General features: G+C 56.0%; 1 protein-coding gene and 1 long non-coding RNA gene across 2 annotated transcripts in view; one reads left to right on the top strand and one right to left on the bottom strand.

Moving 5' to 3' along the window:
- Positions 1-2,058: 2,058 nt before the first annotated feature.
- The window catches only part of FAM53B (family with sequence similarity 53 member B), a 31,314-nt gene continuing 19,312 nt past the window's right edge, over positions 2,059-14,060 (top strand). Inside the window, exons 1-3 of the mRNA XM_084525991.1 lie at positions 2,059-2,257; positions 11,029-11,242; positions 13,352-13,403. Coding sequence (XP_084382117.1) covers positions 11,174-11,242; positions 13,352-13,403 — 121 coding nt within the window. The 5' untranslated portion in view covers positions 2,059-2,257; positions 11,029-11,173. The remainder of the gene's footprint in view (positions 2,258-11,028; positions 11,243-13,351; positions 13,404-14,060) is intronic.
- LOC311439829 lies at positions 3,054-4,944 on the bottom strand. Its single transcript, XR_014695035.1, has 2 exons — positions 4,633-4,944; positions 3,054-4,097 (listed from the first exon to the last, which is right to left on the bottom strand). It is a non-coding gene; the product is annotated as an uncharacterized lncRNA (long non-coding RNA).

Below are 14,060 nucleotides of genomic sequence, written 5' to 3'. Positions count from 1 at the left end.
CTAAAATATTATCCTGCTGCCCCAAGGTGTCGCAGGCCTATTGCAGGAGTCCCGTTGGCTTCACATTATTCTTGCTTTAAGGCAGAATTCACGTGCCTGTCTACTGCTGAGGTCTTCACTAAAGTTTTCTAGTATATAGGTATGATCACGTTTATGGTTTTCAGTGAAAAACCTTTCAAAAGAGTCAGAGAAATAAGCAGAGAGTTAGGAGCAGGGAGGCTTTGCCTGTGGTTTGGGGAGTTTTAAGGTGGTTTGTAAGGTGGGTGCCTCCGTGAACGCAGTGAAGTCAGGAGGATGGATTTGAGTACCTAAATCCTAACATTTGGTGCAGCTCTGCCCCTAATTCCTGGCTCCTGCTACCTGCTATTGCCAAGCAAGTGGCTTTTATAGGTTATTTCATGAGGAATTTATTGGGAGAGTCCTTTGCCTTTGTGGGGCTTGTCCTGCTGAGCGGGCTGGGAGCATTTCACCCAAGGAAGAGCAGACTGCTGGATTTTTATGGGTTCTGCCAGGGAAGTGAACTGTCAGGATGAAATATCTGGCAGAGGAGACCGAGTGAAATTAATGAAATAAGCATTGATTCAAGGAGCCAGACCTAGGGGAGCTCTTACACATGGGATCCTGCTAAGGAGTAGGGTAAGTGGGTTCTCAAGACAAAAAGCCTTTGCATTTCCAGCGTCACGGCACTTCCTTGAAGTAAATACTCCTCCCATAATCGTGTTTGTAGAAATTTAACAGTGACAAATGCCAGACGTGGAAACTGCGACACAACTGAACGAAGACAGAGTCGGAAGGAAGGATAACGTTCCCTCTCTCCTTGCCTTCCCTCTCGGTGACCAAGCTGGTATTGGTACTGAATTACGCTCATTTAATGGTCACTGCTCCCTATGGGGTGGAAATGGCCAGCTGCAGAGCTCTGTGGGTTGCTGCAGCACAATTTCCAAGCAGCAGCAGGCAGAGCACTTCAGCAAGTGCAGGAGCCCGGCCTGGAAAGCCAGAGCCAACCAACGCCAGTGGGAGAACAGCACCGAGCCTCGGCACAGCCGCTCAAACAGCCAAGTGCTCGTGGACGATGTTGTATGTCAGGCAGAAGAACCTGGATTTATTTATTTGTGGGAAGAATTGGTGTTTATTGATTCGAAGCGTTGATAGGGTCGTGAGCGGAGACCTCCATGAGCAGCACGGACACGCAGGCACACGCACGCTGTTCCTTGTGTGCACAAGCAACCTGGGGAATACAAGAGGGATTTTTAGGGTTGCTGCAAATCCCCCCACGTGCCCCATGTGGTAGGAACCCCCCTCCGAAGGACAGCGCTGTCTGCATGTATTTAGGGTGCCACTCTCCTTGCTCAGGCTAGAAGATCCCGATCGCCTCACAGAGCCGTGCTTGCTCCGTGGGTACGGGATGCTTGCTAAAAGCCTCCTGCTCGCCAATATTTTAGTTCTCGGACTTCCAAGACGTCTCCTCAGCCCAGGGCATGGCTCCTGCAGGCGGCCTCCACCCAGCTTTAGCAGCAGGAGCCTGATCCAAAAGCCTCTTCGTGTCGCCACCGCTTCGTCCTGCTCCTGATGGGCGATGTGTGTGCCGAGCTGCCAGCCACCTGCATTCAGGGAAGCTTCTCCCTTCTTTTCTGCTTCTTCTGCTTCTTTTCCTTTCCTCTTTGCTGTCTGTGCATCTGCTGCGTGCCGGGCTCCACAGCCAGCGCCAGGCTCCCTCCGCACACCCTGCGTGCCACCAGGGATGGAGGGAGGGCCGATGAGCCAAACCAAGCAAAAAGAAGCCAAAATAAGCCAAAATAAGCCAAATTGAGCCAAATTGAGCCAGGCCAAGCCGTGCAGCAGCCTACCGCTGGCCGCAGCCCTGCGCTGTCCAGCGCCTGGCCCCGAGGAGGAGCAGCACCAGCAGGAGGCAGCCTCGGCCTCCTTTGGGGCCCCGGGGACCGGTGTCGTGCTCTGGGGAGCTCCGAGGAGCTCGGGGGGCTCCGGGGGGCTCGGGGGGGCTGCGGGGAACCGGCCCCGAGCTGTGCCCGCAGCCCCCGGGGGGGGGGACCCGCAGCCGGGCTCCAGCGGCCGGGGGGGACCCCGCAAGGTGCGGGCCGGGCCCGGCTCAGGAAGTGACAAGCGCATTTCCTCCCTCCTCCTCCTCCTCCTCTTCCTCCTCCTCCTCCTCCTCCTCCTCCTCCTCCTCCTCCTCCTCCTCCTCCTCTTCGTCTCCCCGGCAGGAGGGAGCGCGGCTCGCAGCGGCCCCGCCGCCACGGTAAGAGCCGGGCCGGGGGGCGCACAAAGGGAGGAGGAGGGGGGACACATTGGGGGGACATTAGGGGGACATTAGGGGATATTAGGGGACAGGGGGGGATATGGGGGGACATAGGGGGACAGGGGGGACCCTGCCCGTTGCCTCAGTCCCCGGGGAGGGCGGGCACGGCGCTGGGGATGCGCAGGGGGAGCCCCTCGGAAGCCCCCCCATGTGTAGGGCCGGCTTCTCCGGCTCCCCACGCCAGCCTCGGGTAATTAATTCGGGTTGCTGATCAGCCTCATTAACCCCCCCGCCCTCCCCATCATGTATATCCCCTCTGGGGGGGGTGGCAGAACTCCGGGACCCCCTCTCTGCCACCCCAGAGCCGCCCCTGCTTTGGCACCCCCAGACCCCTTGAGCTATTTGGGGTTTGGGGTTGCACATCCTACAGCCCCACAGCCCCGTCCCCATTGCTGGGCAGCCCCAGAGGGGCTCAGCCCTCCGCCAGGAGCCGAGCAGTCCCCCAACACCGGTGACCCCCTAGCCAAAAGGGCTGCGTGGCCCCCAGCGATGGCAGCGTGGATTTTCAGGGCGTAAAAAACCCCCCCGGGCACCTCCCGGGCACCGCAGGCTCCGAGCATCCCCTCTGCGGATCCTCCTTGCCCACCCAGGCCCCGCTCGGTTTCCCCAGCGGGTCTCGGAGGCAGCCAAATGTCCCTGGCGTCACGCACGGTCCCCTCGTCCTGCCCGGGACACACGGAGGAAGACGACGAGGAGAAAAAGCAGCGAGAGGAATCCAGCCGAAGCCGTCAGCCTCGGGACTGCGCCCTTCTCGCCTCCCCGGAGGGCTGGGGAGGTGTCACGCTGCGGTGCCCATTTACCCACTTTTTGCCTTAAATCCCCGCGTCCAAGCTCGGTGCTTGCAGGATCGAGGCAGGGAGGGCGGCTCGGGGAGTGCTGCGTGCGGCCGAGAGCTCGGCGAGCGGCTCTGGCTCCCGCTGGAGGATGATCGGCGAGAGCTCAGCCTGCCCCATCCAAAACTTCTCCTTCACGTGTGGGAGCGGGGTGAATCAGCACCAAGCATAAACCCAGTGCTGCAGGCAGGATCCGGGATTTTATACCTGGAGATCCAGCAGGCTGCCAGGCAGATCCGGCACCGACTTAGGCTGGCTTTCGAGTGCGGATGCATGAATTGATGAATACGTGCGTGTAAATATGCACGCATGCAAATAGGCGAACGTATCCCAGCAGAAAGCCCCAAATCTGCCGCGGTTCATTACGGGCAATTAATTCTTTCGAGTCGCAGAGGCTTGGTTCGCTTGCAGCAGGCGTGTTGGCAGAGCGAGGCGTGCGGCGTTGTGCCCAAAGCCCCGCGTTTCGGCGCAGAAGCCGCGCTGGGGGTGCACGGAGGAGGTGACAGAGGAGGGAGAAGAGGGTTTGCACAGTTTGTTTTGTGGCTGCCGGTCCACTTCTGATTTCCCAAGTGCCAGCTGAGTGGCTTGGGGCTGTTTTATTTGTCTGTCTTGTAATGCTCGCAGCCCTTCGCGCTCACCCGGCCGCTCTTGTGGGGTGCACGGAGTTGCTCCTGCCCCACTCCTTGACCAAGCTGTCTGTGGCTGAGTTAATTACGTTTCTTTTTGCTCCTTTCCCTCCTGAAAGAGTGGAGGAAGAGGAAGCCAGCCTGCCGGCGTGGGGAAGCAGCAGGCAAACAGCTGGGAGGCTGCGCCTGCCGGGGATCCCACGTGCCTGCTGTGATGCTGCGGGTCGGGGCAGCAATCGCTGCTTTTTGGGTGTTTGTGGCACCTCCTCATGCTAAATTTAAAACAACTGGGTGAAGAAAAGGGGGTTTTCTGCCCCGCTGCTGCTCCACAGGGCGTTAAGCAGCTCGTTTGGCAGGGGGCTGATGAGCGGCTGCCTCGTGGGACCCCCTCCCCACCACCCCATTTGGGGGGCTGTGGCGCGGCCACCCTGCTGGCACGGGGAGGGAGGTGAGGCGCTGCCCAAATCCGCCCAGATTCGGGTGATTTCACCCTTTTCCTCCGCCCCCCAGCAAGTCTCTGGGTCCTGAACCTCGCTGGTGTGCCGGGCTGTGCCACGGAGCGCGGTCTCCTTCGGGGAGCCCAAGTTCCCAGGCAGGTGGCGTGGAAAGCCCACCTCGTTCCTGGCCCGGCTGGTGGCTGATGGAGATGCGCAGATCCCGATAGTTTTGGCTGGGAGCGGGGCCACCCGCGGGTCTGGCCACACGTGGCGTGGTGCTGCTGATGCTGGTGGTGTCTGGCGTGAAGGAAAAGGGCTGCCAGAAAGAGTTTGGGGAAACAAAAAACGGTGCTGAAACTGCAATCCCGTGCGTTGGAGGTGGTGTCACGGTGCTGGGGACTGCGACTCTCCAGATTCACTAATCCCTTTGCTCGCCAGGATGCGGCACCGAGGCCGGGCCTCCTCGGGGTGGCATCCCACCGAGCAGGAGGAAGAGGGACGTGAGGAGGGGATCCAGGGGCTGGAGGCTTCAGGGGGAAAAGCCGCAGGGTTTTTTCCCCTTGCCAGCGTGCTCACAGCGCCGCAGATGGCTTGGCACCCAGTGGGAGGGGAGCGGTCATGCCCCGTCCCGCCGCGGAGCTCGAGGAAGGCCGAGCAGGATGCCGTCGGTGCCAGCTGAAATAAAACCAGGTTTGCATTTCCATTTACTGCTGGAGTATTATTATTTTTTTTTTCTCTCGTCTCAGGGCTGAAGAAATCAGGGCTTTTACAGGTGCCAGGCTGCAGCGGGGCTCTTCCCACCCCGCTTTTTTGGGGCAGCTGACCCCAAAAAAGCTGTGCCCACGCTGGCAGCAGCTCGGGGAAGGGGGGCCACGAGCGTGCGTGCGGCGGTGGTGGGGAAATGTTCCCCGCTCTGGCCCTTGGGGAGCCGCTGGAGGAGCCAAAGCTACCCGAGGTGTGGGCTGTACGTGCTGCTGACACCTTACGGGAACGGGGAGCGCGGTAGAGCAACAGATCGGGTGTTGTTCCAGCTCCGTGAGCGTCTCCCGGAGACATTAAAAGCACCGGCTGCAACCTAAGGCCCAGCTCTCCGTGAATGGCTCCGTGGAGACGCTGCCGAGCACGCTCAGGTGCTGCTGGGCTCTGATTGAAACGGGGAAACACCACGAGCGGGCGTTCGCTTCGAGTTCTCCCTCCAAGGGAAGGATTTCTTTGGAGGGAAGGGGAAGCATCCTGCGCTGTTCCCCATCGCCAAACGAAACCGTCCTGCCCACACCTCGGTGCTGAGCGATGCTGGCCTCCCCCTGCTGCCCAGGGGTCCCAAATCTCGGGGGTCCCTGCGCCGTGCGGGGCTCTCCGGCTGTCCCCGTGGCGGTGCCCCCGCTGCCCTGGCTTTGCCGTGCAGGACGTGCCTCTCGTAGGGACCAGGAGCTCTGCAGCCCCGCTCGCCCTGGCCGTGAGCAAGCCTACTCAGAGGTAGGTATCGAGGTGGGCTTTCATCCTGTCTGATACCAGCTATGCTTGGGGAGTGGCTCTGTAAAAATGGCACGGGGGGGACGCCGCTCAGCACCTCTGTCCCAGCCGTGTGGGCTGTACAGGGGCAAACGGCACGGGGAGGGAACAAGAAGGGCTTTTTGTGCCTGTTTACCCGAGCAGCTTGCTGCGAGCGGTAATTAAAAGTAAACCTGGGCTCCGCTGGCTGGCTCAGCACCCCTGGTTGTTAAGGTGAAGCAGCCAAAGCAATCCTCAATTCAGCAATTCCTCGACTTTCGGGAGCGTGGCCAACACTCACAGCGTCTCCCAGCCCGTTGCACATTCTTGTAATAAAGCTCACGATTGGGAAAAGAAAATCCAATGGGAGAGGTGAGCTGGTTCTTTGGGCCTGTGAAGGCTCCTGCTTCAGCTGCCCTTCTGCAGAGGCCACCTCTGTCCAGCCCCCTGGGCTTGCTCAAAATTAGCCCCAACCCCCGAGGAAGGCGTTAGGCAGCGGCTGTGGGTTTGCCCCAAGAGGCCGTGCCATCTTTACAGCCACTTTTGGGGCTAAAAGCATCCTTTAGGGTACATCCAAGTGGCCCACGTGGCGCCGTGCAGGGCTGTGCCAGCTGGGGCCTGTCCCTCTGAAGGCATTTCGCTGGTCCCCTCCCCAAAATTTCCGTGCCACGCAGCACTGAAGAGCCCGCGTGCAGGAGTTGGCCCTTTGGGGTTTTGCATGAGGTCTCGTCCAGTTGCCACCTCTCTCCCCAAGCCCCCCAGCCCCCCATTTTGCAGCTCTCCCCTGCGGGTCGCTGTGGCAGTGAGTAATTCTGCTCTCTTTTTTCCTTCGCAGCCGCCAGGGAGGAGGAGGCGAAGTCGCCGCGACGGCGCTTTGGTGGAGCTGAGATGCTGAGGCCAGGCCCCGCCACCCCGTCCTTCCTCTGCGTTTGTAAGGGAGTCTTTCCCCTGCCACTCCTACCCCGTAAGAGCAGGGGGGCAATAAAACTCGTGGTTCCTTATTCAACGAGATGTTTAATTGTCATTAATCGCTCCTGGTTTTTCGGTGGGATCACACATGGGGCTGCGATCCCAGCTCCGTTTGGGACTTGGGGCTCCCCCCGTCGGGTATTTGGGTTCCTGGCTTTGGGCTCCGGCCGCTCTGTTTTTTTTTATTCACTCAGCAATTCGTTCGTGGCTGTGGGCAGCACCTGGCACGGCTGTGGCTCTTCGTTGTGCGCGCCCGCTCGGGCCAGGGTGGATTTGCTGCTCGTGGTGAGCCCTGGGCTCCGGCGGTGGGCTGCTGATCATAAGCACAGAGATCTTGTGGATCACGGATCCATGAAGATCTACCAAGCTCCTGACACCCTAAACACCACCAATTTCTGCTTCCCCCTCTGGTGATTAGAAACTTGGAGGGCAGGTGAGTCTTTTACCTATTAATTAATGGTGAACGCGCATCGTCGTCTCGTTAATCCTAAAAAAGACAGGTCTGGCTACAGGCAGCCGGCAGAGGAAGGCTGCTCGTGCTCCTGCGTTTGCTGTTTTCTGGTGTTTTGGACACGTGGGTGAGGACTGGGGTCCCTGGAGCTGGTGAAGACCCCATTTAGCCAGGGACACGGGGCAAGGCAGGGGAATGCTGCTGCTTCTTCGCTCCAGGGCTGGGGAACCCGGGGCAGCTTGTTGCTATCCGTGCACAGTCCTCAGGTGGTTTTTGGAGAGCAAAGACTGATTGTCAGGTCCTGAATGGGATCTTTCGCGTTTATTGGATGTTTTCACCTTGTAAATAAAAATATTTACTGGTGATGTGGAGGAGTGAGAAGCTGGACAGGGCATTTTAGGGAAGGGGAGCGAGCTGCCCAGAGCTGAGCCCCTCCAGCCTTGCTGCAGGAGTCAAGGCACTGCCCGAGAGAGGAGATGAGCCCAAACTTGGCTCCGTGGAAATGCCAGGCTACAAGGATTTTTTCTGAATTTGTGACACAATAAATGTGCAAGTTGAAAATGTACCTGCTGGTGTTATTTAACTGTACCTCTGGGTATTATTTAAAGCAGGCTGAGGCAGACTGTGCGATAGGGAGATTCAGCATAACCCCAAAATACCTTAATTGAATGGTGTTCTGGGGACCGAGGACAGTCAGCTCCACCGAGCGAAGAGTTTTTATTATATGGACACCATCCAGTGACTGGGGAAAACAAAACTATTTATAGATTTAAGTCTGCCCTTTAAAATGTACCTGTTGTCCCATGGAAACCTTCTGCAGGGTTGTTGGTTCCGCTCTGTAAAAAGCCCTAAAACATTTTCTGACTGCAGGAAGCCATGTGGGCTCTCCCTAAACTCCTGTAAGTCACCGCCAGACCCGGGGTGTTGCGGAGAGGATTTGCCCGCTGCCTTGTGCTGGCACCCCAGGCTTTGTCTCAGCTGCTTTGTAGAGATAAATTCTTCTGTGTGCAGCGGGAGGGGAGCTGGAGGCTGACTGGTGCGAGTGGGAAGGTGTGAGCATGCCGGAGGTGTGCTCAGAGTCTGGCCTGGAGGGACCAGGTTGGCTTCTTCAGACGTGTGGGTCTAAAAACGTGTTCAATGAAAGCGTAACATGGATGTAAAGTGCAATTAGGTGGATCGCGGGACTCTATATCCTTAAGCAAAACTTAGAAGTGCTGGTTTATTCCTTTCCCACTGTAATTTGTTTCCGAAGACCAGCGTTCAGGTGCTATGATGCTGCCCATAGATCAGAGCTGAGGGAAACCTCGTTCCCTCTCCGCAGCTGCGGAGGTCTCAGAGGCTCCCACTTGGTCCATATTTTTTCTCCATGGCAGAAGCGCCCTTTGCTAACATTTTACAATTTCCCCACACGTGTCCTGCTCATGGATATTCCATGCAGTTGGTTATTTGGGGCTATATTGGGGGAAATCGGTGCCTTTCCCCCCCGGCAGCTCCCAGCCTGTGTCATCCCCATGGCCCTGGCCCAAGTCTAAACTTAACCTTGGCTGAAGGCTGAAGATAGTCCCTTTATCTGATGGCAAACGAGGAAATACATTTCTTAAAATAATTAATGGTCCCTGAAGAGTATCTTTTTATTAGCATCCGTGTGTGCGAAAGCTGCTGCTCTATAAATACGCGGCGGTTTCCTGCTCACAGCACAGCGCTGACAGGGACACCATCCCGAACGGGGTGCCGCCCCTCAGAGCTCCAAAATCCCATTTCAGTGGAAATTTCTGCCTTTTTTTTTTTTAATTATAATTACCATTTATTATCGGGGGGTGCTTAAAAAACCCCGCTGAACAGCGGTCAAAAAAGAGCCTGCGCCTGGAGGCATGTCCTGATGGTGGTGGGGTGGTGGGACTGCTGCTGGGGGATGTTGGTGGGACCACTGCTCGTGGGCTACTGGTGGGCTACTGGTGGGCTACTGGTGGGCTACTGGTGGTGATATTCCTGGTGGAGATGCTGTGGGCCTGGCACCGCCGTGGGAGCTGCTGCCTGGGCTTGCCCCCGCGCCTGGGCGTGCGTAGCCGTCTGCTGCAGCAGCATTAATCATTACCTTGGGGAAAGATAATTATTTGTGGAGAAATCGTAGCCCGTTAACGAGGAGCCGTGCTTAACTGCTTCCCTGCTGCTGGGAGCGCTCGTTTGAGCCCCAATTCCCCTGTGGCCACCTTGCCACCTTGCTCCGAAGCACCTCAAGGCCGGTGCAGGCCCTGCCTCAGGTCCAGCAGCAGAGATGGCCAGAAATGGCCCCAAAAAGCTTGAGGCAGAGGTGGGGATGAGCCTTGGCTGTGGCTCAGCTGCTGGTGCCATCCCTGGGGACAGTCCTGGTGGTCCCAAGGAAGAGGTGGGCCTGCAGAGATGGGGCCATGGGGCACCGTGAAGGTCATAGCGATCTTGCTGTGAAACACCAGAGTTTTGGCAGCGAGTCTACCTCTACCACCAGAGTTGCTTATTCTGTCCCCTGTGCTGCTATTTCCATGTTTCCTTGCTGCCAGGCACCTCTGATGTGTCCTCATCTGTCCCCTGCTATGTGCCAGCCCTGGGAGCCCTTTTTGGAGGGTTTGTGTTCGCTCCCAACCTGCACAGCCCCAAGCCTGGGGGTCTGTTACCCTAGAAGAAGCCAAGGCCATGCCAGGTGCCACCTGGAACGATAAATCCTTGAAACCTGCATGGATTCCCCATCCAGGCCCTGCACTCGGGGTGAACTTTGTCCTCAGGAGCCCAGAGGAGGTGGCTGCTCCCCACCAGCCAGCTGGCCTTGAAATGAGCTGCTCCTAACAGCGGCGCGACCTCCAGTCCAGGCAAACGTGGAAAAAGATGAATTTACAAGCTGTAAAGAGGGGATCCGTATCAGCTTGTAAGGAGGTTTAATGCCCAGCAGCGTGTTCTCAAGTTTTGTCCTTAAACGCGGCGATTTGCTTTTGACTGCGTGGCCCCAGATGAGTGCTTCCTGCTCTTCGGATCACGCAAATGCTGGTTTTGTTTGTTTGCGTTGACTGCAAGGCAACAAAATGGGGAAACAGGATTAGAGGGGCGATTTGGGAAAAAAAACACTGATTCCTCTAATCAGATTTGAGTCGCAAGCTGGCTGCTTCTGCAGGGGGGTCAATGCGGGGAGAGGATGCCGGGAGGCAAGGCAGGGCCCAGTGCTCACAGCCAAGGCTGGGCAGTGCCATGTGAGCACTGCCTGCATTTTACGATATTTAGGAATTGGGCTCCTCGTTGTGCAGCCCCAACTTAGCTTTTACTGCCTAAAGCTGCCAAGGAGCTAAGGGAGGATCAGGGGACACTGTGTGGCCCTCAGGAGGACAGGCAGGGAGCCCTCTCCTTCCTTGCAGGCAGCTCCATGCCTTGTTCCGTCGCCAAAAGGCTCCTCGTGGGCCAGGAACCAGGGAGATATTGGGGTGGCATGGGACATCCGAGGGGTTTCCCAAAGATAACGATGTGGAAATGTTTTTTTTTCTGATGGAAATCTGCTCTTGGTCGCTCTGCAGGCAAGGACTTCTGTGGGATTGCCTCTGGGGCTTTAGTGGGTCCTTGTTCTGCAGCCTCAGCCCCTCCGACACAGGGGCTGCGGGTTCCCTTTTTCAGAAGGGAGAATTAAAGAGGAATTTGTATTTATTTGCTTGTCTGAAATACTCCTGCCCCTCAGGAGTATGTGCTCCGGGCAGCTCCTGCAAGTGCCGTGGCACAGAACAGCTTTGAGCTGATCGGGTGCCGAGGAACGCCAGCAATGCTGAAGAGCCTAAAACAAATACTCCTCGCCCCTCTCCTAACACAGCCTCTTCGCCCCGTGCCTTTGGCCAGGAAGGGTGCTCCAAGCCCTCCTCTAAACCTTCTCCTCTCTCCCTTGTGCCTGCAGGGAGTCACCGGCGTTCGGCTGCAGCCCCCCGCTGCGCTCAGCCCTTTTTGGGGGAAAATGCACTGAAACGGGAGCTTCGCCAGACCACGGCTGACGGCGACCTCTGCCTGGACCCTGATGGACTCCGACACAGGACTGCACTACCATGGTGATGATCTTAACCAAAACCCGGGAAAACAAAGGTGCTGACTCCGTAACATGCAGGACTGAGCTGGTAAGCCTTGCGGAGTGTTCCTTGACAGCTCTGCTGCCGTAGCTTCATGGTGTGCTTTCTTCTCGTGCTGCAGGACCAGATCTTTAGATCTTTATATGTTTTTTTATATGGTTTTATCAGTAGTGCTCCACCAGTTTCTACTGGGCTGCATTAATTTCCAAGGAGCAGGCGAGTGGTAAATGATTGGAGTGCCTTAACTTTTGCATGCGTGCGTCTCAGTAAGCGTGCACTAGGATAAAAAGTAAAAAAATAAAGAAATAAAATCAATGCCGTGAATGACATGAGTTAGAAGTTGCTTTACCCAGAGTGAACAGATGCTCGTCGTTAATAGGAGGATGAGCAAGTGGGGAGCAGGATTAAGGGGGGGATGGCAGAGGTCAGGCTGTGTTATCCCTATGGGATAACACGGAGCCATCCTAGAAAGCAGAGTGCAGGGCTGGCCATGAGTTTTTGCACCTCCAGGAGAAATTGTCGTGGTTGGAACAGAAAATAGACCAAAATGGTTCCTCACAGGGTGCAGAGAGCCCCAGATAAGGATGCTCAGGAACACGGCAGGAAGCAGCTGGCAGGATTAGCCATAAAAGGGCATTTTGAGCCTGAAAACAACGTAAATGCCCAACTTTGCTGGGGATGAAGGTCTGTCTGGCCAGGCTTCCTGGGCAGATAGCTCAGGGTGCTGGGTGGTGGAGGAGGAGGCGACCAAGCCAAGGAGTGAAATTTGGGAAAGAAGGCTGTCGATACATTAGGAAAGTGTCAACGCTTCACTGTTGGCTCCTGCCAGGAAGGCAGCACCTCCTGCGAGGGGGAAGGCTGAGAATCAGCTCTGGCCATGCCCCAGGAAGATTTGGGAGCCTGGGCAAGGGTCCTGTCCCTGCACATCTCCCCAGGGGGCTGCAGCTTGTGCAATAGGGGAGCTGGCTGCAGAAAGGCCGAAAAGTTTCCTCTCCATGTTGCTGGGAGGGCTGCGGAGCTGCACCACCAAACCCTGCCCTCCCTTGCTTGCTGGGTGCCTCCTGCTGCTGTGGCAGGCAGTAGGGCAGCCGGCTGGTCCTGGCAAGACGTTCACAAGAAATCTGAGCTAGCAAAGAAAGCAAGAGTGTTTCCAGTGACTTCCTGGGGCCCCAGAGCTAAATAAAATAAAGCTCTGAGCTGCTGTCAAAAATACTGCTTTTCCTGGGGTTTGTCCCATTTCCATGGTCACTCCACTTTGGCCACTCTTTGGAGAGAGCTGCCCGTCCTCCTTGCCTCCTAATTAATTTTACCTGCCACCTAATAAGATGGTACATTATTATTATTATTATTATTATTATTATTATTATTATTAATTACGTGAGCAGGCAAGGTGTAAGAGATGAATCAGGGGAGAAGGTGTGATTGTGGTGGCCTGACACCAGGTAAAACCCAGCAGTGGCAGCGCAGATGGACGTGGAGCTCGTGCCAGAGCTTTGCTCAGATGAAGTAAAGCCTCGTTCAGAGAGGACGGAGCTGCCAGGACAGGCAGTTTGGAAGCAGAATATGGGTATTTGGGGGGAGAACAAAAGAACAATTAGTATGAAAGTGTGTTTTAGTGGGCATAGCTGAAATGGCATGCGACGCCGGATGACATACTGATTTATTGTATATAGAACTGTCCGTGCCCATTTTTAGAAGTCTGATGTTTTGCCGTACACAGTCAAGAGGAAAATTCTTGGACAAAAGGAGCATAAAAACCCAACTGGGCTTATTTAGTGCCCCTATAGTGGCATTTTTCCCTATTTTTAGTGCACGTGGGCACCATTTGGATGCAGAATCCTCAGGAAAAATGCTGGGGTGAGTCTCAGAAACATGCTATATGTGTTAAAAAAAACACACATAGCTGCTTTGCGTCTAGGTGGGAGACCTTCATGAGCTTAGAGTGGTTCAACCACCACTGCTGCTCCTGTCCTGCCCCGTCCAGAGTTACTGCTGAATTCCCAGTTTAGTTTCTGCACTTTTGGGTCCAGGGGCTGGGGATGTGGCTGCAGCTGTTCCCGTGGGCCAGGACTAGCCCTAGGAGTGATGGTTTGCCAGCTCAGGTCTCCACACCAACTCTCCACGTGAGACATGAACAGTTTTTCTGGTTGTTTCCAGCACACTCCAAAGATGAGTCAAGGACCTACGCTCTTCTCTTGTGGCGTTATGGGTAAGTAGCCGAAATTTCGTTCTGTATTTCCTTCACCTCTGCTCCCGCGTCCTCAGCCATGTGTGGGGAGATGTCCTGACCTTCTGCAGCCCTCCCAAAAATGCATCGTGCCCCCGGGTTGCAGCCCCTTGGTGCCACAAGGTGCAGTGTCACCCGGTGTGGGAACCCCGTAGTGGTGACCATCATGGCCAGGTCACCCTCTTTTTGAGGGGTGCTCTCCTCTCCTCCCGTCCAGGCTGGATGAATTGCTTGTCTCCCGCCCCCCAGTGCTTTGATGTATGTGATTATTTTTAGGATAACTCGTATTGTTGGGATTATAAGCATTTGGGGTCCGAGAATGTGTTTCTCGTGTTTTTGCGTATCCAGCCCATGCCCATGACTCTGCATGACGCAAATAATAAATATGAATTTTATCACTAAAATGTTCTGCTGCTTGGCACGATGTGTCTGATCATGCCTCAGACAATAATGAAAATACCCTTTTTTGCCTTTAACAATAACGTGAGCTGTTGTATATGGTGTTTAACACCTTTTGTGGCAGAGCTCTCTATCATCCGTTATGCTGGAAAGCCTCTGAGATTGGTGGGGGATTGGTGCATTGGCCCACGATCCCGAAAAACCAATGCTGCGGGAGGATGTGCCCCTATATTGTGTCCT

This window comes from Aythya ferina, assembly GCF_964211825.1.
Source record: "Aythya ferina genome assembly, chromosome: 7".
Lineage (NCBI taxonomy): Eukaryota > Metazoa > Chordata > Aves > Anseriformes > Anatidae > Aythya > Aythya ferina.
Note: the sequence above shows the minus strand (reverse complement) of the source record. Positions and strands in the feature narration are given on the sequence as shown.